Source organism: Microtus pennsylvanicus, chromosome 6 (assembly GCF_037038515.1).
Source record: "Microtus pennsylvanicus isolate mMicPen1 chromosome 6, mMicPen1.hap1, whole genome shotgun sequence".
In the NCBI taxonomy this organism is placed as follows: Eukaryota; Metazoa; Chordata; class Mammalia; order Rodentia; family Cricetidae; genus Microtus; species Microtus pennsylvanicus.
The window spans coordinates 86,837,060-86,863,326 of NC_134584.1; the positions used below are offsets into that span (position 1 = coordinate 86,837,060).

General features: G+C 52.0%; 1 protein-coding gene across 10 annotated transcripts in view; it reads left to right on the forward strand.

Annotated features, from left to right (window-relative positions):
- LOC142852178 (voltage-dependent P/Q-type calcium channel subunit alpha-1A) overlaps nt 1-24,158 on the forward strand; it is a 273,933-nt gene extending 249,775 nt beyond the window's left edge. For 5 of the 10 annotated variants that reach the window (XM_075976687.1, XM_075976684.1, XM_075976690.1 and 2 more), the window contains 11 exons: nt 1,325-1,421; nt 3,509-3,614; nt 14,103-14,210; nt 14,290-14,390; nt 16,888-16,997; nt 17,095-17,233; nt 17,341-17,454; nt 19,428-19,463; nt 20,335-20,521; nt 22,542-22,795; nt 23,136-24,158. In XM_075976687.1, the coding sequence (XP_075832802.1) occupies nt 1,325-1,421; nt 3,509-3,614; nt 14,103-14,210; nt 14,290-14,390; nt 16,888-16,997; nt 17,095-17,233; nt 17,341-17,454; nt 19,428-19,463; nt 20,335-20,521; nt 22,542-22,795; nt 23,136-23,606 (1,723 nt within the window). In that variant the 3' untranslated portion in view covers nt 23,607-24,158. Of the gene's footprint in view, nt 1-439; nt 537-1,324; nt 1,422-3,508; nt 3,615-14,102; nt 14,211-14,289; nt 14,391-16,887; nt 16,998-17,094; nt 17,234-17,340; nt 17,455-19,427; nt 19,464-20,334; nt 20,522-22,541; nt 22,796-23,135 lie in introns of all 10 variants that reach the window. The other 5 variants (XM_075976692.1, XM_075976686.1, XM_075976683.1 and 2 more) reach the window with 3 other exon arrangements.
- Nucleotides 24,159-26,267: the final 2,109 nt, after the last annotated feature.

The following is a 26,267-nucleotide window of genomic DNA, read 5'->3' on the forward strand; positions in this document are numbered from 1 at the left end:
TCTCCCATGGCTGCAGCCTCAGACAAGCCCTCCTTGAGTCTGCTAGGCTAGGGCAAGACATGTGGCTGGGGCTGGTGTGGGGTCCCTTTTTAACTCTTCCTTTTTGATTTTAGGTCACTGCACTGGGATGCTGTCCCCTCCACTAGGCCACACACCCACCCACACCAGGGTAGCCCGTGTAGATGGCAAAGGAAACAGGCAGAGGACCCCCGGGTGGAGAGGCCCCAGCCCAGCACTCCAGCACACCCCATCAGAGTCTCTCCTGAGGGCGGGGGTGCACACGTGTCTCTAAATGCATCAGACTGTTTACTTGTCCCAGGTTCCCACTCCTTCAAGTCAGGAGGCCTGAGCCTCATCACCCTGGTCCCACTGTGTGCTTGGGGAGCCCTTTTCATGGTGACCAAGCCTGGACCCCACTAACCCTCTCTTCTCCTTTCAGCGGCCGCATTCACTATAAGGACATGTACAGTTTATTGCGAGTAATATCGCCCCCTCTCGGCTTAGGCAAGAAATGTCCTCATAGGGTTGCTTGCAAGGTTTGATTTCCACTAAAACCTGCTAGCATCGATTGAATGAGTGTGGCTTGGGGTCTTCCATATATATATTTCATATATATATATATATATATTTCTCAAAAACAGAGCCATCTCTCTCTCTTGCATTACACTAGCAAACTCTTAGCCTCCAGAATGCGGCCATGCAGACTCCACGAAGCATGGGACATTACCTCTGTTCCCTCCGAACATCTGTGCTTGCTCTTAGCTGAAGCTGCCCATCCCGTGGTCTCAATGACACCCCAAATCAGACGCATCCTTGGGGGAGTTGTAATTTTGCATTTCCCTACCCCCACTCTCTCCTCCACCACTCCCTGCCTCCTGAAGCCTCCAGCCCCCCTTCCTACCCCCACGCCCTGTCCTAGCTCCTCTTCCTCACCCAGGCCCCCTCAGAGACCAGCCTCAGCCAAGCCAGAGTACTCGGCCCCTCGAACAGTAAAGCCCTCCAGCTCCGCACCACCTGAGCCACAGCCTGGAGCCCAAGTGGAATCTGACTGTTTCTCTTTTCTCTCTCTCTCTGCCTGCTTGTAAGCAGTGGAATAATCATTTTTAATTACCTTTTCTTCCATTTTTTCTCCTCTTTTCCATTTATTTGAAACATCTATTTTATCGTTCTCTGCCTCTTTCTCTATTTTTTCGGCTCGTGTGGTTTTTTTGTTTTTTGGTTTTTTTCTTTTTTCTTTTTCTGTTTCTTCTCCGCCTCTCCCCCCCACCCTTTTGGTTCTCTGCCCCACCCACCCCTTCCTGTTTTTTGTTTTTGGTGCTGCCAGGGGTCGCATGCCTTACCCGGACATGTATCAGATGCTGAGACACATGTCCCCACCCCTGGGTCTGGGGAAGAAGTGCCCGGCCAGAGTGGCTTACAAGGTAGTCTATCTTTGCCAACACCGATGTCCCAGAGCTGGGGACTGTTCAGTGGTGACCACAACACCCAGCGAGTCTTCTGCCGACACCCTCTTCTTTTTTCTTTTTTTCTTTTCTCGAGTAACTGAGTCGTGAGCATCCTTTGACTCTCGGCAGCGCACTGTGTCCTTTCTGATGAGTGTCTAAGTGTTCTGAGACTCCATTATGGCCAACAAGCCACGGGGAGGGGGAGGGAGTGCTCCAGTCCCCTAGCACCCGTGTGACCCCCACCCCCACCCCGGGGAGCCAAATTGTACATCTCTGCCCTTTCAGAAACACATGCCCCAGGCCCAAGCCAGACAGTTCTGTGCCTTGAGCCCTTAAACCCTGGCCTCCCCACACACATCTGAAGCTGACCTCTGACTTAGGGCCCGGGAGATTTGACACCTCCCACAGCTGAGTCCCCCCATCCTCCCCTTGCCCTGGAGATGTCTCCCCAGCACCTGAACCATGCCACCTCTCCCCAAGATGCCCCAACATGCCTCTCCACTCCATTGTTTCAGAGCAAGCAGGAGGGCTGCCGCTGCCCCCACCCCGAACGTGGTGCACCAGTCAGGCCTTGCACGCTGCCTTGGAGGGGTCTGGGGATGGGTGGGGGTGTATGCCAGCTAAGGGAGCGAGGAGACCGCTGCTCCTCTAAACTTCTGTCCTGGAATCTCCCCCGGCCCTGGAGGACATCTGCTCCCTCAGTTCATCCTCAAGGTGGCCAGGGATGACCTTCAAACCCCATGCCCCAGAAGTGACTCCATAGCCCAACCTTCCCATCCACCTTGCTGCCTCACCTTCCAGTGCTCCTCCAAGCCTGGTGTGGCTGCTTCCCTAGCCTTCTCAGATCTAAGCCTCTTCCCACAAGCGTCCCTTTTGTCTCTTTCCAACCTGATGTCTGGATAAAGCCACCATGGCTCCCTAAGGCAACTTTGTGCACATTTAAAATAGCATATTTTCCACAGAACACTGTCTGCTGGAAAATTCTGTTATAGAGGAGACCCTTACCCACTGTGCAAGCAAAAGCTGTGTCATGTTTAACACAGTACTATGCACACCTGCCCAGCGGGCCATGGTGCCCTTGGCTACATTATCTACTGCCTCCTCCCTGCCCCACCCCAGCACCCCACTTCCTACCCTATTCTTGGTTTACTGTCTCCCTACTGTCTCTCTGAATCCCCTGGTGAAACCCAGATTGGCACCTCAGAGCCCAACATCCCCCTGCCCAAGCCACCGAGCAGGCAGAACCCTTGCCTGGGACACAGAATTCCTTCCCTGGGCCTCAGGAATGTCCTTGCCCCTCTCCCTGCTACTGCACAGACAGCCATGATCTGGCAAGCCCGACAGTCACTTCCCACGGAGCTATGAATGAGTCTCGAGATTCCGTCTGCATGTGCCCGTCTGTGCCGCTCTGTGTGGGCCTCGCTGCATGTCCACAGGGGCCTGCGTGGGGAGGGGCCTGCCGCTTCTGAGGATGGAATGCTGCAGCTGGGTGCCCATCATCTGCCCACTGTGGGCCGAGCAGGGGGTGGGGGCAGGGAGCAGCGGCTGTGGCCGTGGACCCCACTGCGAGGCTGCTGCACGCACACGCTGCTGACATCTGCCTTCTGCTCTTTCTCTTTGGGTGGACATAAGAGGGAGCCTTTGAGAAGAACTCTGGGGCAGGGCAAGAATATGAACCCCTAGGCCTCAGGTCCCAAAAGTGGGACTTAAAACAGAAAAAAAAAACAGCTTGGGCTAGAAGTGGTGGCAGGCCCTGGCATCCCAGCTGCTCAGGAAGCCAAGGCAGGAGGATTGCCATAAGTTCCAAGGACAGCCTGTGCTATTAGCAAGATCCTGTCTTCAAAAACAAAAAGGGGGTAAAAGAGAGGGATGGGGTGGAGTCAGCAGTGTGGAAAGCCCTGGAGAGGGTGGGATATAAGAAATTCTGCACTGGCTTAGGTGACTACAGGGAGAGTGGCCCCAGCTTCAGAGTTCTTCCTGGGTCTCCCTGGGTTGGGGGAATTTGGCTTGCAAGATGCCGGTAGGGCCCAAGAGTGACTGCCCTCACCTGGGGTTTTCTGTAGAGACTCCTGCGGATGGATCTTCCTGTCGCGGACGACAACACAGTGCACTTCAACTCCACCCTCATGGCTCTGATCCGAACAGCCCTGGATATCAAAATTGCCAAGGGTAAGGCAAGCTGTAGACTTGGGGGAGGAGTGGGATGGGCTTGGACTGAAAGCAGAACTGTCTGAGGGACCCCTTTCCTTGTCCTCATTCTTGCATCTGTGTAAGCATTTACCCTCCAGCCAAAGGGATGCAGTACCTTACAGAGGAGAGCCCTGCAGCCGCCCCGTCTTTGAAGTAGGTAGCGCAAAGAGTTGTGTGTTCTCATAGGGAAAAGGAGCCCTGGGCTGAGACCAGCCTGCGCCCCAAAGCCCTGAGAGGTAGGAATAAGTGAAGCAGGGAGTAGGACCCACATGGGGTCCCGCTGAGCTGACTTGGCCTTTGAGTAGGGAGACACCCCCAGGATCCAGAGAGAAGAGGTAGGATCTGAACCAGATCAGAAGGGTGTCAAATCTGTGGAGTCAGACCAGTGGGAAGAGGTAGGTTGAGGGCCTGCATTAATCTGACCTTAGTTACTGTCCTGAACTAGCTAGGGCCCTGGTCTTTATAAAGAGGCAGGCTGGCCACATGGCCAGCACTTGCCGCCAAGCCCGACTTACCCGAATTCAGTTGCTAAGAGTTGTTTTCTCCCTTTTATATGTGCGCTATGGCAGCCTGCTCCCCACCTCCCCAACCCTCCACCCCACCCCACCCCACACACATACACACACTTACACTTGAATAAAAGTAATTTTAAGAAATCTCTGATCTGGGTGGTGGTGGCACACACTTTTAATCCCAGCACTTGGGAGGCAGAGGCAGGCGGATCTCTGTGAGTTTGAGGCCAGCCTGGTCTGCAGAGTGAGTTCCAGGACAGGCTGCAGAGCTACAGAAAAACCCTGTCAAGAAAAAAAAATAAAAACCTCCAAGAGTTCTGATGGCTCTCAAGAGAAAGAGACCCTATCATTAGAGTTTTCGGCCCAGAGAGCCCAGGTAGCTCTCCTCCTTTGAAACAGAATTTTGTTCCTTTGCAGAAGAGAGTGGAAAGAGAGAAGAGGAAGAGACAGTGTGAGCAGCTGAGGAGAGTTAGAGTCCTCAGGCTCCATCCTCGTTCTCCCACAACCTCCATCCTTCTTTATTTCTTATTTTCTGGCATCTCTCCCTTTATTTTTTAATTTTTTATTTTTTTAATTAATTAACTTAATTATTTTGATTTTTTTTTTTGAGACAATCTCTCTGTGTAGTCTGAGCCGTCCTGGAACTCACTCTATAGACCAGCTGGCCCAGAACTTAAAGCGATTTCCCTGCCTCTGCCTCCCGAGCACTGTGAGTGGTGTTGGGCTCCCTATCTTTTTATATATTGACAGAATTTCCAGTACCCACTTGGTCCCTTTAAAGTAGCAGTGTCACCACTGATTCTGTGGGAGGCTCTAATCTGCAGCAGAGCAGGCTGCCGGCCTCATCTCAGCTCTGTTGCTGGTACTTTTATTTTAGTGCTGACAAACCATTTTAGGGATGCAAACCGGTGGTCGCAGCATACACCTTTAATCCCTTCAGGCGCATCTCTGAGTCCAAGGCCAGCCTTGTCTACGAGTGAGTTCCAGGACAGCCAGGGCTACACAGAAACAGTATAGGCCTGTGCACCACATGTGTGCCTGGTGTCCAAGGAGACCAAAAGAGGAAGTCATATGCCCAGGAACTGGAGTTACAGGCGGTTGTGAACTGCCCAGTATAGATGCTGGGACCCAAAAGCGGGTCCTTTGCAGGAGAAGGAGGTGTTGTGTGATATTTTGATTGCATTCTGACACTTCCAAGACTGTCAAAACTTTGCTTTGAATCAGAGGGTGGAGCTAAACTACTGACTGACTAAAATTAACCATAGAGGTTTTGGAGGATTGGAGGACTGAGGACAGATGGACAGGAAGTAGTAGAGTGGGTCTTTTAGAAGGATGGAGAGAAAGGAGGTGACTGGTAACTTCTCTAATCATTCAGGTGCTTACCACATATCTGATTCCTGAGTTTTTACTGGTAAAGAATAATCAGATAAACGCATCTGGCAGCCAACATGGGCGCCATTTGTAGGCAGACTTTTCTGTTCCTCCTGCCAGCACCCAAATCACAACACAGAGACTTATTACTAATTATGGCAGCTTAGGCATGTTTCTAACTAGCTCATAACTTAAATTAACCCATTTTTATTAATTTACGTGTGACCATGTGGCTCGCATGCCTCCAGTAAGTGTGATTAGCCTCTGAGCCGTCTCTCCGGCTCTCTCCCGTTTCATTTCTTCTTGAAATTTTCGATCTTTTTTACTAGCTGGTAAAATTTTCTCATTTTCGTTGTTTTTTGTTTGTTTTATTTTGTTTTTCAAGACAGGGTTTCTCTGTGTAGCCTTGGCTGTCCTGGAACTCACTATGTAGACCAGGCTAGTCTTGAGCTCACAAAGATCTGCCTGCCTCTGCCTCCTGAGTGCTGGGGTTTCTTTTCTTTTTTTCTCTTTCTTTCTTATTTTTCTTTCCAGGCTTTTGCTCTGCAGCCCTAGCTAGCCTGGAGCTGCTACTATAGACCAGACTAGCTAAAATTCAGAAGTCCGAGTACCTCTGCTTCCTGTGTGCTCGCATTAAAAACCTGGCCACCATGCCCAGCTGGATTTATTTTGAAGCAGGCTTTTGTTGTTTGGTTGGCTAGTTGGTTGGTTGTGACTGGGTCTCTATGTAGCTCTGGCTATCTGTATCACTATGTCTGTAAGGCCACAGGCTAGACTCAACTAACAGATCCACCTGCCCCAGCCTCTGAGTGCTAGGATTAAAGGCGTGCCACCATGTCCTGCTGAGAGTGGTGTCCTTTAGTCTCTAAGGTTAGCGTCCCACTCTGTCTTAAGTTTATCCTGCATGCTGACCAGAATATGAGGGGAAGGCCCTGGGCGATCACCTCTGAGGCATTTTACAACCAACACTGTAAGATCCCTGCCAGTCAGGGATGCACGAGCTGTCTTCGGGCTCTCCCGTGAGGCCGCTGCACATTGTGGGAAGCTCCTCCAACTGCCACCCTGCAGGGTTTGGGGAAACTGATGGCCCTTCTGTGTTGTATTGGCACAATCAGGCTCTTAGATGCAGTCTAAGAGGCCATGAGAAAAGAGGGTGGGCTAGCAAAGGTTCTGAGCTTGTGCTGCGGATGCTCAGGAAGCTACGAAGACCTTGGACACAGTGGGCAGTGCCACAAGAAGGGGGAGGAGCTGGCGAAGGATCTGACCTTGTGGTGCAGAAGCTTGGACACAGTGGGTGGTGTGCCTTGTTGCTGTGGACACGACCCAGCAGAAGGAACTTTGGGAGAGAAGGTGTTTATTTTGGTTCAGTTTCAGAGGGATACAGTCCATCAGGGAGACATGGCCACAGGAGCAGGAGACTGACTGATCACATGCATCCACCTCAAGGGAGCTGGCGAGTACAGGAAGTGGGACTCACCCCCAGCAGCCCCCCTTCTCTAGAGGGTCAACTGGGGGGGGTTCCACAACCTCCCCAAACAGCACCATCAGCTGGTGTTGAGGTGACGTGGGGATGTTCATATCCAACAACCCGGCTATAAACCAGTGGAAGGAACGCACGCACGCCTTTAATCCCAGCACTCAGGAGGCAGAGGCAGGTGGATATCTGTGAGTTTGAGGCCAGCCTGGTCTACAGAGTGAGTTCCAGAACAGGATCCAAAGCTACAGAGAAACACTGTCTTCAAAACAACAACAACAACAACAACAAAACATCGTGGCAGGGAAGATGGCTCAGTGGATAAAAGCATTTGCTCTGCAAACTTGAGGACCTGAAAATCCCCACGTGCATGTGCACACACACGCATACACAAACATAAAAACAATAACAGCAAAACCTAGAGCATTATGGCTCTGTTGTAGCTCCTGTATTAGCAGGCAGAGACAGGCAGATCCTGAGAGTCAAAACCATGAGCTTTAGGCTCCAAGAGACCCTGTCTCAAGAGAGTAGATAGAGAGGAACTAGAGAAGGACACCGCAAGTCCTGCTGTGGCCTCTGCATGTAGGGGCCACACCTGTGCACACAGCACACCCCGCACCTGTGAACAGAGCACACACCTGTGTACACACCACACACCTGTGCACAGAGCACACACCCCACACCTGTGAACAGAGCACACCCCACACCTGTGAACAGAGCACATTCCACACTTGTGCACAGAGCACACACCTGTGTACACACCACACACCTGTGCACAGAGCACACACCCCACACCTGTGCACACAGCACACCCCACACCTGTGCACAGAGCACATACCCCACATCTATGCACAGAGCACATGAGCACACGACACACACACATGGACTAAAGGCTAACAACCTGCTTTTGATCCCTGGGACCTGCATGGTGGAAAAAGAGAATGACTCCCACAAGTTTCCTCTCACCTCCACAAGAACCCACATAGGCACACACACACACAAATAAATGAATAGAATTAATTTGAGGTTCATCCTATATTAAATAAAACATACCATTTTTTAAAAAATAGTGGGGCTGGAGAGATGACTCTGGGTAAGAGCATTGCTCTTCCAGAAGTCCTGAGTTCAGTTCTCGGCAATCACATGAAGGCTCACAACCACCTGTAATGAGACCTGGTGCCCTCTTCTGGCCTGCAAAGACACATGCAGGCAGAACATTGTATACATAATAAAATAAATCTGAAAAAAATTAGCACTTTAACACAGGCAGGCTACATGGCTCTATGCTCAGTGTTCCACGAGGCCAAAGTTGAGCCAACCAAGCTGAGCTCTTTTCTGAAGACTTCAGAGAGAATACATTTCCAATTCTGTCCACATGTGAACATTGCTTGGTCCATCCACGACTCCATAATAACTCTATTAAGTTGCAAACACATGCAATCTTAATAGGCCTCGGAGAGATGGCTCAGCAGTCAGAGCACCCAGGTTTGGTTCAAACCTCCTAAATCCAATTTCAGGAGATCTGACACCTTCTTCTGGCCTCCACAGTCACCAGAAATGCACATGGTACACACATACAAAGAAGCAAATCATACACTCAAAAACAAAATCTTTCTTAAAAATAACTTCCCCCAGCCGGGCGATGATGGCGCACGCCTTTAATCCCAGCACTCGGGAGGCAGAGGCAGGCGGATCTCTGTGAGTTCGAGACCAGCCTGGTCTACAAGAGCTAGTTACAGGACAGGAACCAAACCCTGTCTCGAAAATCAAACAAAAAAAAAAACTTTCCCCCAAAAAAGCCAGGGGTGGTGAAGTATGTCATTAGTCCCAGCATTGGGAGGCAGAGGCAGGTGGATTGTCAGCCTGAGGGCTTTCCACTCTACATATCAAGTTCTGGGTGAACTAGGGCCACACAGTGAGACCCTCTTAAAAATAAGATGTAAGAGATAGCAGGTCCCTCAGTGGGCCATTTTTTCCCACCCCCGTTTGTATTTCAACACAGAGTTTCTCTGGCTTTCCTGAAATTTACTCTGAAGAACAGGCTGGCCTCGAACTCACAGAGATCTGCTGCCTCTGCCTCCTGAGTGCTGGTATTTAAAGGTGTGCACCACCACCGTACCTCTTTAATAAAGCATTTGGACACAGACCTGAAAGAGCTGCGTGAGGCAGCCATATGTCAAAACAGTCACTGCAGAGAAAACAGCTTGTTCGGAGGTCAGCATATCCGAACCATCGTAAGATGGGAGAGAGAGCAGAAGAGCTGGGGAGACAGCTCAGTCACTAAAGTGCCTGTCACTCAAGCGTGGGGACTGGAGCTTGGCTTCTCAGTACCTGAATAAAAGCTGGACATGGCGATGCACATCTGTAAACACATCTCTGGAGAGCAGGTAGACGGATCCCTAGAATTCACTTTACAGCCAGTCTAGACGAATGGATGGGCTCCTTGTCCCCAAAGGTGCAGGAGACCCCACGAGAGATGGCTCCGTGAGCAAAGGGCTTGTCACCAGGTCTGCACATCGGTGTCCAGCCTCCCAGTCCCATAGAGTGGGAAGAGAAAACCAACCTAAGCGTCAGGCGTGTGCCACCTGCCTCTCCTGTGTGGGCCAGGCTCCTCTGCCTCCTGAGTGCTGGGACTAAAGGCATACGCCACCACACCTGGCAACTTCTTATTTATTTAACATATATGGGTGTTCTGTCTGGGTGCCTGTCTATGCATCATGTGTGTGCTTGGTGCTTGCAGAGACTGGAAGAGGTTGTCTGATTCCTTGGGTTCCTGGAGCTTGAGTTACAGGTAGTTGTGGTCCTGGGAAGAAAACCTGGGTCTTTTGCAAAAATAGTATGTGTTCTTAACCACAAACAGTCTCTCCAGTCTTTAGCTTGCTTTTGTTTGTTTGGTTGGTTTTATTTTTGTTTTTTGTTGTTCTTTTGGATTTTTCAAGACAGAACTTTTCTGTATAACATCTCTGATTGTCCTGGAACTAGCTCTATCAACCAGGCTGGCCTCCAACTCACAGAGATTCACCTGAATCTGCCTCCCAAGTGCTGGGATTAAAGGTGTGCATCACCACGCCTGGCTTTATTTTATTTTTCAAAAGAGTTTGCTTCTTTTTTATTTGGCTTATTTCGTTTATTTTATGTGAATGAGTCTTTTGCCTGGGTGTACGAGTACTACCTGCAAGCAGAGGTCAGAAGAGGACATCAAAACCTGGGACTGGAGTTGCAGATGGTACCATGTGGGTGCAGGAACCGAACCTGGGTCCTCTGAAAGCAACAAGTGCTGTTAAGCACTGAGCAAACTCCCCAGATGGTAACTAGCTTCCCTATACAGCCCAGGACCGCCTTCCCAGGGAGCTGGCCTGCCCACAGTAGGTGGGGCCTTCTTACATCAACCATCCAAACAACCCCGCAGACACGGGCCAGGCCCATCTGATCTGGCTGTCCCTCAGCTGATTCTCTTTTTAGGCGACTCTAGCGAGGCTGAATCAGATTAACAGTTAAAGCTAAGTAGGACACTCCAGAAAAGGTATACCACTGAGTCACATCTCCAACCAAGCCTCCAGTGTCTGGGACTTCAGTTCTGCTCCAGGAGGCCACACAGGTGGAGGTGGGGGGCCAGGCAGATGTGTCCGTCACGATGAAGGCTGTCACTGTAACAGCCCCAAGGTCTCTGTGGCTCAAACCAAATGGGTCATTTCTCTGCTGTCTACCTCCTGTTTGTGAACGGGAACTCTGCTGGTCAGAGTCCCTTAAAGCTAGGGCAGAGGAAGCTACTGCCACAGCGCACAGTGACCCCAGCACTGCAGAGGCTGGGGCAGACGAGACGGAGTTTGAGTTCTGGGCCAGCCTAGCTATTTAGTAAGATCCTGCCTCAAAACACCAAAGAAAGGATTGACTTGAAAAAGACTCTCTGACCCTACTGTCACCTGCCTGGGCTCACAAAGTAAAGGGATATATGGAGGACACCCATACTGCTAATGAATCCTCCAAGTGGCAGGTCACGCTGCTCATACCCGTCTTGAAGGGTCACAATCCTCCATGGGCCCCCATGGCTGGGATACGGGGCTAGAAACACGCTACAACAAACGTTTTGTGCAGTGGAATAGCGGGGAAAGGGCTAGTAGCCTCTCTCGGGTGTCAGGGTAGCCTAGGCTCCTGTCACAGATCACTGGCTTGCTTGTCTGTGTTCCGTTACTAAACATACCCCAAACTGGATTTGGTTTACTCAGGAGGCAGAGGCAGGTGGATCTCTGAGCTCGAGGCCAACTTGGTTTACAGGACAGCCCAGGGCTGCACATAGAAACCCTGTCTAGGGGGCTGGAGAGATGGCTCAGTGTTTAGGAGCACTGACTGTTCTAGAGGTCCTGAGTTCAATTCCCAGCAACCACATGGTGGCTCACAACCATCTATAATGAGATCTGGTGCCCTCTCCTGGGCTGCAGGTACGCATGCAGGCAAGAACACTGTATACATAATAAATAAATAAATCTAAAAAAAAAAAGTTCAGAAACCCTGTCTAGAAAAAAAAACAAAAAGATTAGACTTAGTCATGCCCCTGCCTCTCACTAACATATTAAGCAGTCCTGTCTTTATCTTGGTATTAGAACCCAAGGCCTTGTACATGCTGGGCAAGTATCTGATTTTTAGTTTGTATTTATTTATCTTGGGTCCTGGGGATGGAACCCAGCTGTCTGTGTATGCAAACACTTTACCACCTAAGCCATATCCCCAGCCCTCCTTCTGAGATAGATTCTCGTTAAATTATCCAGGCCAACTTTGAACTCATTTTGTGATTCATTCATTTTCCCTCTCTCCTCTTCGTCTTCTCCCTCTCTTCCCTCCTCCCGTGTGTGTGTGTATGTTTGTGTGTGTGTGTGGTATATGTGGTGTGTGTGGTATGCGGGTATGGTATTTATGTGTGCAGTGTGTACACATGAAAATCCGGGAGTACTCACCCATTGGTGGGTGTTCCAGAGGAAGGATGTCAGGCCCCCTCATGTTGCCTGTCCCCTTGCTCACGTTTTGTCCGTGGCTCTGGAAGTTCAAACCCACAAGGCCACATCTGCTCACCAAATGGTCCTGGGCAGCATGGCCAGCCAGAAAAGTCTCGGGACTTCCACCCTGCAGTGCTGGTGTACAGCCATGCACAGCTCTTCCTATGGCTCCTGGGAATCCAGACTGAGGTCCTTGCACACACAGCATATTCTCCTGCCCACTGAGCCATCTCCCCAGCCCCAGGCCTGCCTCAGCCTCCCTCGTACCAGGATAGCAGGCTTAGAACAGCAGTTTTTATATTTTTGTGTAGTGGAAGCTGGCCTAGAATTTCCGTGCCTCTTGTCTCTTTCTAGCTTTGGGCGCTGGGTCTGCAGGCATGCACCGCCCACTCAGTTCTGTCTACTCAGATAACAGCACAGTAAGGCTGGTGTGTGGCTCAGCAGCAGAGCAGGCTCTTAGCATGTCTAAGTCCTGAGTTCAGTCCCCAGCCCCACATACCCCCAAATCAGTAAGAAGATAAAAATTTTAAATCAGGCCAGGTGGTGGTGGCTCATGCCTTCAATCCCAGCACTTAGGAGGCAGAAGCAGGTGGATCTCTGAGTTTGAGGCCAGACTTGTCTACAAGAACTAGTTCCAGGGTCCAAAGTTACAGAGAAATCGGGGTCTGGGGCACTGTCAAATGGCTCAGCAGGGCCGGCGGTGGTGGCGCACGCCTTTAATCCCAGCACTCGGGAGGCAGAGGCAGGCGGATCTCTTTGAGTTCGAGACCAGCCTGGTCTACAAGAGCTAGTTCCAGGACAGGCTCCAAAACCACAGAGAAACCCTGTCTCGAAAAAACCAAAAAAAAAAAAATGGCTCAGCAGGTGAAGATGTTTGCTACCAAGCCTGTTGACATGAATTGGATACTGGAACCCATATGGTGGAAGGAGAGAACTAGCGCCTCCAAGTTGTCCTCTGACTTCCACATTCTCTCTCTCTCTCTCTCTCTCTCTCTCTCTCCCCTCTCTCTCCTCTCTCTCCCCTCTCTCTCCTCTCTCTCCCTCTCTCTCTCCCTCTCTCCCTCTCTCCTCTCTCTCCTCTCTCTCTCTCCTCTCTCTTCTCTCTCTCTCTCTCTCTCTCTCTCTCTCTCTCTCCCCTCTCTCTCCTCTCTCTCCCCTCTCTCTCCTCTCTCTCCCTCTCTCTCTCCCTCTCTCCCTCTCTCCTCTCTCTCCTCTCTCTCTCTCCTCTCTCTCCTCTCTCTCTCTCCTCTCTCTCCTCTCTCTCTCTCTCTCTCTCTCTCTCTCTCTCTCTCACACACACACACACACATAAATAAATAAATGCTATGGAAAGAGAAAGCTTACAGCAGGGAAAACTAGGGGCTGGGAGACCCCTCGGTCAGTAAAGTTTGCTGTACAGTGAAGAGCCCTTCAGTCACTGGGAACCTGTGCAGAGCAACACACACTAGTCGAGCACTGGCTAGGTGGAGACAGCTGAATCCTCGGGACCCTCGCCTAATAGGTGAATCCCAGGCCGGTGAGAAATCCAGTTTCAAAAAAAAAACGAGACAAATGGCTCCTGGGGAATGACAGCCAAGGCTCACCTCTGACCTCCACATGCATGCACACACTTAATGTTTATGTCTCCAACCTGGCTGATACACTTTCCTGGTATCGGCTGCCTCGTTCACAGAACAAGGCTGTCTGTCATTCCAATCGTTTTTGGTGTGGTTCAGTAGTGTAGCTCTTACCTAGTATATGCAAGATCCTGGATTCCATCCCCAGCACCCAGAGTAGCCTCCAAAACTCTGATGCCAACCAGTTTGTGAACTTGAACTTCAGCGCTGTGGCAGTAATGGCCTGGAGGTGCTGTCCCAACGTGGCACACACATACACTGCTTGGGTCAGCAAACAGCAGGTAGGGCAAGTGCTATAACTCATCCTGATGGTTTTCACCAGCGGGGAAACTGAGGCAGTGGGAAGTAGCCAACCCTAGGAACACAGTTGGTAAGTGGAAGCCAGGATAAAATCCTGGCCCTTCCGGTGCCTCTAGGCCAGACCTGTGGGTCCTGGCAGTGGCCCCGCACTGGCCCCAGAGCCCAGCCTGCAGATGCTCAACCTCCTTCTCCCCATATTGTAGGCGGAGCCGACAAGCAGCAAATGGATGCAGAGCTCCGAAAGGAGATGATGGCCATCTGGCCCAACCTGTCCCAGAAGACCTTAGATCTGCTGGTCACTCCTCACAAGTGTAAGCGAAAGCCCAGGGAGGGGCAGGGTCGGATCAGGGAGGGACCCGGCCTGCGTGAGAGCTTGCCTGTCCTCCACAGCCACAGACCTGACGGTGGGCAAGATCTACGCGGCCATGATGATCATGGAGTACTACCGGCAGAGCAAGGCCAAGAAACTTCAGGCCATGCGAGAGGAGCAGGTACTTCCATTGCTGGGGGTGCCGGGGGTGGGGTGCCAGATCTGGTGGTCTTCGTGAGAACCAATCACGACAAGGAGTATGCTGAGGGTGGGCCATTTCATGAACACCTAACCAACAAACTTTCAGCCACCGACAGGTACTCAGTATCTGTTGTGCAGGCCACTGTTTAAGACTCTGGCATGGACGTCTGCCCTGACGTAGTTGAAAATACTAAATGACTATTTTCATTGTGGCAGGTAGTGCCCCGGGGGGGGGGGGGATGGAACCAACCAAAGAACATCCAGTGCTAGAACAGGGGTGTGTGGTGTGAATTAAGCTGTCGAGGACACCCTCCCAGGAGACTGCTCAGGTAAAAAGCAAAGGGCCTGGAGATGTGGCTCAGCAGTTAAGAGCTAAGGGTGAGTTCCTACCATCCACGGGGTGTCTCACAACTGCCTGGAATGCCCTCTTCTGGCCTCTGCGGTCACCTGATCATGTGCGGCACACAAACACACACGCACAGGCCTACACACATGCACATAAAATGGTAAGATTTTTAAAGGTGTCGGACACCAGGCATGGTGGCACACGCCATTAATTCCAGCCCTAGGGAGGCAGAGGAAAATAGATAGAAAGAAAGAAAAGAAGGAAGGGGTTTATTTCCAGAGTGAGACATTTGCTGTGTGACAAAACTGTCCCAGGAGAGACCTGACACTCACCACAGATAGGGAACCCACAACAGACAAAAGTTCAACTTGGACAACATGAGTTTTATTGGGGTTACTTAAGAATCAGAAATGAAGCCGGGCGGTGGTGGTGCACACCTTTAATTCCAGCACTTGGGAGGCAGAGGCAGGTGGATCTGTGTGAGTTGGAAGCCAACCTAGTCTACAGAGCTAGTTCCAGGACAGGCTCCAAAGCTACAGAGAAACCCAGTCTCAAAAAACAAACAAACAAAAAAGAATTAGAAATGACCAGTCGGTGGTGGCGCACACCTTTAATTTAATATCTAGCACATGGGAGGCAGAGGCAGGCAAATTTCAGTGAGTTGGATGCTAGCCTGGTCTACAAAGCAAGTTCCAAGACACCCAGGACTGTTACACAGAGAAACCCTGTCTCGAAACAAAACACCCAGGACTGTTACACAGAGAAACCCTGTCTCGAAACAAAACAAAATCAGAAATTACTCAAAGACATTGCATCACCAAAACTCACCCCAGCATGGGTGACAGCCCACAAAAGCTGGGAACCCCCTGGAGCACATTCTGCAGGCAGCTCAGCTGATTGGAAATATTTTTTCCTTTTGAGACAGGATTTCTCCTTGTAGCCCTGGCTAACCTGGAACTGGATCTGTAGCCCAGGCTGGCCTCAAAAACTAACAGGCCTGCCTCTGCCTCCCCAGTGCTAGGATTAAAGGCATGCACCACCACCTCCCGGCCATCTCCCAGGGTCTGTCGTGCAGCTTGGCTCCTGACAGTGACTCTGAGTTGTCCTTGCTGCTTACTCTGGCAGGGAGGGGCCGAGTGAATCTGGTCAGTCTCAGGAACTTCCTTAAGCTTTTTGAGCTGCTTTCCTCGTGTGTTAAAGAACAAGAGGGAATGGGTACTCTTTGAGGAAAAGTGTTAAACCAGAGGATGCAAGCAGAGAGAACAGCCCGTACAAGGCCCTGAGGCTGGACCTTGCCTGATACTGAACAGGTCAGGGTGACAGACAAAACAGAGCAGGGAAGAATGTGGGAAGAGATGAGGGCACTAGGAGTACGGGGCTTAACCCTGGACACTACATGGGTGGGCTCTGGCAATGATTCCAAATGGCATAGGAGCAGAAGAGGGGTCTAAGTACTGGAGGAACTGTCCACTGTGTGCTCGCTGGCACCCTCTGGTGGCTGTATATGGGAGAACATGCACAGAGGTTTCTGGACTGGTTGAAGGTGTGGGATGAGGAGGCTGAGCATGGTAAAGGGTTCGTGATAAATGGTTTAGTTCTGAAGGAGTCTGGGTGGAAGATACATATATATCTCGGCTGCATGGGTCTCCAAAATGAACTTTATAGATGACAACATTGTGTCACAATGTCAAAAGTTGAACAGGGTCTCAAGAAATAGTTCAGAGGGTAAAGTTCCCGTCTTTGAGGACCTGAGTTCCATTCTCAGTGGCATGTGCATGCATAAAAAGATAGATAATTTATTTGTTTATACATAATACACAAGATAAATAAATAAATTTAAGTAATAGATAAAAAATTTAACTAGAGCACTAGGGAGGTAGAGGCAGGCAGAGTTCCAGGTCTACAAATGGAAAGATCCACCCTTTAAAAAAAAGAAAGAAGAAATGGGTAGCCTCACAGGTAAAGCAAACCTGCCTGTGTGGGGGTGGGTGTCAAGGGTGAGGGAGTGGCTTGGTGGAAGACACAAGGCCCTGGATTTGACCCCAGCATCACAGGGCCAGCCCCAGCTTCCTGCCAGTGCTGGCTCTGTCAGCCCTCCCTGTACACGCTCACTACCTTCTCGCCTTCCCAGAACCGGACACCACTCATGTTCCAGCGCATGGAACCTCCATCACCAACACAGGAGGGAGGGCCCAGCCAGAACGCCCTTCCGTCCACTCAGCTGGACCCAGGAGGAGGCCTGTGAGTAGCCAGCTGGGCAGTTGTCAGTTGGGTATGAGGCCCCAGGTTCGTGAATCCCAGAGCACATATGTCCTTCTTGGCCTCTGTCCCTGTGCAGGATGGCTCAGGAAAGCAGTATGAAGGAGAGCCCGTCCTGGGTGACCCAGCGAGCCCAAGAGATGTTCCAGAAGACTGGCACATGGAGCCCAGAGCGAGGGCCACCCAGCGACATGCCTAACAGCCAGCCCAACTCGCAGGTGCTGCTGCCCCCTCCCCCAGGCTGGGTGGTTCAGGCAGAAAGGGTCTCCCACACACATGGTCAGGCCCCAGACTCACCCAGCCCCACCCACCCTCTGCCTGACAGTCTGTGGAGATGCGAGAAATGGGTACGGATGGCTACTCAGACAGCGAACACTACCTCCCCATGGAAGGCCAGGCCAGGGCCACCTCCATGCCCCGCCTCCCAGCAGAGAACCAGGTGAGAGCTTGCAGGGTTCTGGGCCATGCCCACACACATTCCAAAGGACCCTGTACCTCTTCCTTAGAGACACTGGCTGAGGTGGAACGTCCCGCAGCTTCCTGCAGGGGACCCTTACCCTTTCCTGGCTCCTTCAGTGCACCCAGCAGGTCTGGCCCTCCAACCACTCCCTACCAGAAGCCATTGAGAGACTGGGCACCCTTGTAGAACATAGCAGTCACTGCCCTATTGCAAACACAGGGAAGGGGTGGGTCCAGCTCTCCTGAGAGGTTGGAATCCCAGCTTCAGCAGCAGGTAGTGGTGTCTCAAGCACTCAGGAGGCTGGGAAGAGGAGGTTCAGGCCAGCTTAGGCTACAGACCTGGACCATATTTCAAAACAAACAACAGGGCTTACATCCATAATCCCAGCATTTGGGAAGTGGAGATCAGGAATTCAAGGCCAGACACTGCTATTTAGCTAGTTTGAGGCCACCCTCAACTATATGACAGCCTGTCTCAGAACAGAACTGAAGAACCCTGACTGCTATCTAGAGGTGGCTCATCGGGTGGAGAGCGTGCAGTGCTCCTGCGGAAGGGAGCACTGATCCCTAGCACCTCCACCAAATGGCGGCTCACAGCCCGTGACGGGAGCTCCAGGGAACTGACACCTTTCCTGGCCTACTCAGGCCTCCATGCAGTCCCACAAACACACACATACACACAAATAATAAGCTAATTTTTTTTCTTTTTTTGTTTTGTTTTGTTTTTTCGAGACAGGGTTTCTCTGTGGTTTTGGAGCCTGTCCTGGAACTAGCTCTTGTAGACCAGGCTGGTCTCGAACTCACAGAGATCCGCCTGCCTCTGCCTCCCGAGTGCTGGGATTAAAGGCGTGCGCCACCATCGCCCGGCAATAAGCTAATTTTTAAAAAGAAAAGAGAATCCTACTTCTAAAGCTGGAGCTCGTTCATGGTGTGCTTAGCATGGGCAGGGTCCCATCACAGAAAAAAAAAGTCCTGCTACCGATGCAGTTCACACACACACACACACACCTTACATGTACACCTGTACATACATGCACCTGCGTGCTACAGTGTAACAGGCATCTGTAGGCATCGCGCCTGTTCATGTGCAGGCACATGGCCTGCTGCCTTCAGGAACAGGGCACGTCTGAGGACTGAAGGCAGAGTCTGCGTGGGCCTGGGATGGCTGGGGCATATCTTCTGTCACGCGTCTGGGAGGGGTAGCGTGGCTGGGTGTGTACCTGGTACGTGTCTCAGTGTGGCTGCTTCACTTCGCTATTTCGGCCCCTTGTAGGGAAGGCAAGATCCCCGTGGGGATAGAGGAAACTAAAGCATGCCTGGCTAATGCGCAGTGAGAGATGGGGAGAAAGCCCAGGCTGGCTTGAGGCGCCCTGCCCAAGGACAAGGAGAAAGGGCAGGAGGGGGGCTGCAGGAGGGTGGCCGGCATGTCTGGCTGGGGCAGCTTGCCCTGTGTTCTGTAGCATATTTGCTGCTCCTGGCTGGGTCATCATGGCTCAAGGGCCTGGCCTCTGGCTGCTGTGACCTTGGGGTGCATGTGGCTGCCCAGTCCCTTCTGTCAGGCCTGGCCTGCTGGCCCCAAAACAGAGATGAGCCAAGCTGGGTTGATGGCCACCTGGGAGCTTTGAGCTGAAGCTGGGGCGAGGTGGGGGAGGGGTGCTGTGCCGCAGTGCATCGCATGAAATGGGCCAGGAGCCTGTGGCCTTGCTGTCCCATCTGTCAGTCTCATGTCTCTGCCATCTGTCAGTTTGTCTCCTGTTTCTTCTGTGCCTGTTGTGGGGGACAGCCATCCGGGTCCTGGGGCACCCCCTCACTCAACACCGGAAAGTTTAACCTCTCTCTGCCCACCACCTCCACCATGTGCCACCCACCACCTCACCATCACTTTTGCCTTTTATATTTATTTCCTTCTTTCTGTTTTTTTTCTGTGTGCGCCATCCTGTGGGGCTGGGACAGAGGAGAAGGGGCCGGCCACGTGGAAATAACCTCAGTGTATGTACCGCGCCCGGCCAGGTCGGCTCCAGCCCCCTCTCCCTCCCTGCCCTTTTTGTGCCAGTACCCACCATCTCCCCTGCCCTTCACCTCACCCCCCACCCTTTCGTTGCAGACCCTCCCCCTCCCCCATGGAGTCCCTTCCTTGTGTGTTGTGTCCTGTGTATGGAAGGGGCCACAGTGCACCCCACTTCGTCTTCAGAGCCTCCAAGAGGCCAACCTGTCCACCCTGCCCCTTTCTTAGGGGTTTGTTCCTCCAACTCCTCCAGTGACCAACTGGCCTTCTGCCTCAGGTCCCTTTAGCTCCTGCACATCAGAGCTGGACCTGGCCTGGTCCAGGGGGCCTTCCTTCTTCTGCCTGATACTGAGAACTGAAGACTGTCCATGGTAGAGCAAGACCAAGGGTTGTGGGACCGTGAATGCAGATTCAGAATGCTCTCCAGTGCCTCCACTGCCAGGGCAGCCCAAGCTGGGCCTGGGTGATAGGAGCCAGAGTTGGGGGTGGGGATGAGGGTCAAGAGAGTTGACTAAGGAGAAGCAGGGCTCCCAGGCTTGCCCTCTGCAAGTGGAGCATGCTTCTTGCCAGCCAGCCTTAACACCAGAGGGGCAAGGCTTAGCCAGGGCCTTCTGGCCAAAGTCCAGCACACACCCTAAGAAGCAGCAACACTCCTGTCGGTGCTTTTAAGTAGCCTTAGGGTTCCACCCTTGCAGCCAAAAAGCCAGACACCCAAACCTCCACTGCACCCCTGGACACTGTCCCTGGATGGTCACATCACCCTGATTCTTTTACCCATCAGCTACAGGGCTGGAAGGAGCAGGCCACGAAAGTGCTGACCATTAACTCTGCCCACACCTGTCCCCCCTCCCCCAGACCATCTCTGATACCAGCCCCATGAAGCGCTCAGCCTCTGTGCTGGGGCCCAAAGCCAGACGACTGGACGACTACTCACTGGAGAGGGTACCACCTGAGGAAAATCAGCGGTACCACCAGCGCCGCAGAGACCGTGGCCACCGCACCTCGGAGCGCTCTCTGGGCCGCTACACTGATGTGGACACAGGTAAGCTACCACAGAACCAAGGACAGAGGCTCTGCAAAAGAACAGAAGGTAGGGAGGAGGAGGAGGCTGAAGGGCAGAAGTAGGGACAAAGGACTGGGCATACACCACTAATGCCAGCATGTGGGAAGCTAGGAAGGAAGGGGTTAGGGTCTGGAGTTAGAGGCCAGCCAAGATATAGATAAGAGCCCAATTCAAAGAAGGAGTCGGGCTTTAATCCCAGCACTCAGGAGGCAGGGGTAGGGCAGATCTTTGAGTTTGAGGCCAGCCTGATCTACAGAGCAAGTTCCAGGACAGTCAGGGCTACACAGAAAAACCCTGTCTCAAAAGAAAAGAAAGAGGTCTGGGTGGTATCTGTGGGGTGAAGCACGTGCTGCACACGAATGACGAGCTGAGCTGATTAAGATCCCAGCACCCATGCAAACCAGGTATGGGAGTGGACATCTGTAACCCTGGTGCTGGGAAGACATAAGGTAGATCCCTGATGGTTCCGAGTTCCAGGCTAGTGAGAGACACCGTCTTTGGGGGGAAAAAAAAAGGCAAGAGGCTGGAGAGGCTCAAAAGGTACAGCAGCTGCCATGCAGAAACTAGGCCTGTGTTTGCAAAGAAGCACATAAAGACAGAGAGGGCAGTGAGCATCCGTCACCCCAGCCCTCCTATTAGTGAGATGGGAGATGAAGACAGAAGAGACTCCAGAAGCTCTTGGGCCAGCTAGCATGACATACACAGCAGATGATAAGAGACCCTGTCTCAAACAAGACAGACGATGAGGGCCAGGCAGTGGTGGCGCACGCCTTTAATCCCAGCACTTGGGAAGCAGAGGCAGGCGGATCTCTGTGAGTTTGAGACCAGCCTGGTCTACAAGAGCTAGTTCCAGGACATGCTCCAAAACCACAGAGAAACCCTGTCTCGAAAAACAAAAAAAAAAAAAAAAAAAAAAAAGATAATCGATGAGGGCTAACATCTAAGACTCCCAACCTCCATATGCACTGTGATACTTGCACCCACCCTCACACACACAAATTTTAACATTCAAAAAAGTAAGATTTAGTTAGTTATTTTGAGACAAGATCTCACTATGTGGTCCTAGTTGGTGGCCTGGAACTCAGAGAGATTTTTTTTCTGCTTCTACCTCCTGAATGCTAGAACTAAAGACTGGTTGGTTGGGTTTTTTGCTGGTGGTTTTCTCCCCCAAGACAGGGTTTCTCTGTGTAGCCCTGGCTGTGCTAGAACTTGCTCTGTAGACCAGGCTGGCCTCGAACTCAAAGATCTGCCTGCCTGTCTTCAAAGTGCTAGGATTAAAAGTGTGGGCCACCATACCTGCCCCGCTGCATTTTTTTCTTTTTCAAAACAGGGTTTCTCTGTGTAACAGCCCTAACTGTCGAGGAAAGAACTCTTGTAGACCAGGCTGGCCTCGAACTCACAGAGATCAGCCTGCCTCTGCCTCCCAAGTGCTGGGATTAAAGGCCTGTGCCACCACCTTCCAGCTGCATTTTATTTTTATTTTTTTAATGGGAGGTAGGAGGGATGCGAGTGTTGGATTCCCTGGATCTAGTGCTATGGGCAGTTGTGAGCTGCAGGACATGGGTGCAGGAAACTGAACTTAGATCTTGTGCAAGAGCAGCAGACACGTTTAACCACTGACCCATGACTGCAACACTCCAGGCTGAGTGGGATGTTGTCTGGGTGGTAGGTATAGCTAACACGTACATGGTCCTAAGTTGGTCATATTCAACACTGAGAAAAGGGAGGGGCCAAGCAAGATGGCTTAGCCTGTAAAGGTATTTGATGCCTGAAGACCCGAGTTTGATTCCTGGAACCCATAAGGTGGAAGGTCACACTTACAGATGAGTGCCACCGCGGGAGGATGCCCGTGCTGAAAATAAATGTAAAAAGAAAGTGAGGGGGAGTTCCAGAGTAGGGAGGAAACCAGGGGCTGCTGCACTGAGCCTGGAGACCCTCCAGGCCTGCTTTCCCTTCTCTGGGGCCCCTTCTCCCTCTCTCACCATCGTCTCCTACTCAGGTCTGGGGACAGATCTGAGCATGACCACCCAATCTGGTGACCTGCCCTCCAAAGATCGGGACCAAGACCGTGGCCGGCCCAAGGACCGGAAGCATCGGCCGCACCATCACCATCACCACCACCACCACCACCCCCCGGCCCCCGACCGGGAGCGCTACGCACAGGAGCGGTCGGACGCGAGCCGGGCGCGGGCTCGGGAGCAGCGCTGGTCCCGCTCGCCCAGCGAGGGTCGGGAGCACACGACACACAGACAGGTGCGTGTGGCAGGCCCAGACTGAACCGGCGGGGTGGGCGGGGGCGGGGATGCAGGGGGTGGGAGGGAGCGGGGGCGGGGCAGGGCGCGGGTAGCCAGCCGCTCTTGCTGTCCCCTTGGCCCTGCTTCCCTGCGACTCGTGTCCTGCGGACGCCTGTGAGTGACTTCGGAAACTTACGAAGCTCGTTTCTCATTTCTCTCCTCACTGTTGTGTTGGTTTGCCCCCCCCCCACTTCTCCGTCCCGCCGCCCGCCCGCCCTCCCGTCTGTGTGTCCCCGTGTGCTCCTGGTTGGTCCGTGGTATCTTTGCTTTTGATTTCCTTTGTTTCGATTTTCGTGTAGGGCAGTAGTTCCGTCAGTGGAAGCCCAGCCCCCTCTACGTCCGGCACCAGCACGCCGCGACGCGGCCGCCGCCAGCTCCCCCAGACCCCCTGCACCCCGCGGCCGCTCGTGTCCTACTCGCCCGCGCCGCGCAGGCCGGCGACGCGCAGGCTCGCTGGTCCCGCCCCGCCCCCTGGCGGCTCGCCCAGGGGTTGCCGCCGCGCGCCTCGCTGGCCTGCGCATGCGCCTGAGGGCCCGCGGCCGCGCGGTGCCGACTACACCGAGTCCGACGACCCGCGCGAGCAGCCAGGGGGCGCGCACGAGCCCGCGCCGCGGTCGCCCAGGACTCCGCGCGCCGCGGGCTGCGCGTCACCGCGCCACGGCCGCAGGCTGCCCAACGGCTACTACGCGGGGCACGGCGCGCCGCGGCCGCGCACAGCCCGCAGGGGCGCGCACGACGCCTACAGCGAGAGCGAGGACGACTGGTGCTAAGCCGCCCCGCCTCCCCGCAGCGCCCGCGTATAGCGGGCGCACAGCAAATGATAAACAATAACGTTTTTAAAAAAGAAAACCGGGGAGAAAAACAAAAATAGCTTCTATTGATGAGTTTTATCATCTCAATTGAATCTTTCGTTTTCCCGGTGAACGAAACCAAGGTGGCTGCGAGCCGGAGGGACGGCTGCACGCCCCCACACACTTCTCAGACCCACGGGAGTGCTTGCGGGCCACGCCAAACTTATTACTGCCTGCAGAGATCAACTACAAAAAAATAACACTAACAGTTTTTAAAAGGACAAAAAAAATTGAGGAAAAACAGGTTTTTTTTTTCTGACATTTGGTCCTGCTTGAAATAACAAAAGGGGAAAAAAAGGAAAAATTTACCACCACCACCACCCTTGCTTCTTTTTTTCCTTTATCTTTTTAAAAACTTTTTTTTTCTTTTTTTCCTATCTTGTTTGAAAAACGTGGGCTTGGGACTGTGAAATATTGCATGACATTAAAAAGAACAAAAAAAATAATAAAAACGAAAAAACTTGAATCCAAGGGCTTCTGAACTGGAGTGGTCTTTGTCCTTTGACCAAGATGCCATGCAAGTCACTCTTGGGAGATGGATGGAAGAGGGGAGGCAGTTTGTTAGCTCCCAGAGAAACCGCGCTGGGGACATGGCTCGAAGGCAGTGCCCACTGGTACCAGGAACGACGGCCCTGGGTTCTCTCCCAGCTAAGGGCATCTGTGACTCCTTGAGAGGAGAGTCCCACAGAACCGAGGCTCCTCCGGCTGCGTCCAGCTTCCGGTACCACCCTCCTCTGTGTTAAGTGTTCTGCCCTGGCCTCTGGCTTCTTGAACCAGCCTCAGCCACGGAGAAATGCTGGCAAGGTCAAAGATCTGAACAGTCTGGATTACGTCAGAGCAATGAGTTGGGCCAGGATTGTTTTTTTTTTAACATTTATTATTATTTATGTATATGTGGATTTGGGCAATTGTGAAAGTGCCTTTTGAGCCAGCTGGAGTTACAGGCAGCTGTGAGTCCTCTAACCCTGGTCCTGGAAACCAAGTCCAGGTCCTTTGGAAAAGTAATATACACTTTTAACTTCAGAGCCCCGCACCCTCCCCCTCCCCCCTCCTGCCTCCAGGGTTCATACAGTGACCCCCTCACCCTACATTCACCTACCTCATCCAGCATACTGTCTAGATATCCACGCTCATACAACACAAACACGCTGTCTACATACCGCAGCCTTGGTAGTAAGAGCACTCTGCCCAGCCCCTAGTCTCCCAGGCCCTCACTCCCTGCCTGCCTGTTTGGAAAATACTGTGAATATGGCCTATATCTGCAAAATTGAAGGAAGAGTGGGAAAAGAAAGCCGCGCCTATTCACACAAAGGTCAGGTCCCCAAGACCGTTTCTCTGGCTGTATGTGTCAAAGCATGTGTGGAACCGCGCATACATAAAGGGGTGCATGCATGTGAACTGTGTGATGATCACACAGGTTGATGCTAGTTGTCTTTTACTGTTAACCGCCTTTTGTTTTATTTCGTTGTTTGTGAGACAAACTATGTAGCCCTGGCTGTCCTGGACTCCCTATGTAGACCAGGCCGACCTCAAACTGGGAGATCTGTGCTTGCCTCTGCCTCCCAAGTGCTGGGATTAAAGGCATTTGTCACCACACCCAATCACACCTCAATTTTTTTTTCGTTTCTTCTTTAATAAATCTTTTTAAATTATTTATTTGTATTTTATGTGCATTGGTATTTTGCCTGCATGTATGTCTGTAAGGGTGTAAGTTCCCCTGGAACAGGAGTTACAGACAGTTATGAGCTGCCATGTGGGTGCTGGGGATAGAACCTGGGTCCTCTGGAAGAGTAGCCAGTGCTCTTAACCACTGAGCCATCTCTCCAGCCTCCCACACCTCAATTTTCAAACTGAGTCAGTAGACTGAAGGATTATCATTGCCACTCAGCCTTAGCATCATCGTCTCAAAATGTCACTGGCTTTGTAAACTTCACCATGTGATTTAACTTCTCTGTCCCCCTATTTTGCATTAGTAAAATGGAAATTATAGAATTATTATCACACACACGGTTTCTTTTTTATGGTATGCAAATGTGTAGGCTCTATGTTCTGATGAAATTTTTCGTAAGAGTAGCCAGAGTGAGGGGCTGCTGAGCTGACTCAGCAGAGCACTGACCGCTCTTCCAGAGGGCCTAGATCTCCTTCCTGCCACCGACATGGCAGTTCACGGCCTTACGTGACTCCAGTCCCTGGGGGTGGGACGCCCTCTTCTGGCCTCTGCAGGTACAACATGTTTGTGATGCACTGACATAAATGCAAGCCCAAACACATCAAATAAATCTTTTAAAATGAGAAAGTAAATGTAGGTCAGGAGCCTGCACTGATGGAACATGTCCACAATCTTAGTTACTCAGAAAGCTGAAGCAGGAAGAGCCGTTAAGCTCAGGAGTTCAGCACAGCAAGATCCCACCTCAGAATGGCTCAGTAGGTAGAGGTGCCTGCCACCAAGCATAATGACCTGAGTTCAATCCCTAGAACCCCTACGATAGAAGGAGAGGACTGAACCCTACAGATTATCCTCTGACCTCCATACCTACAAAGTGGCATGCTCCCCACACATACATTGGAATAAGCAAATTT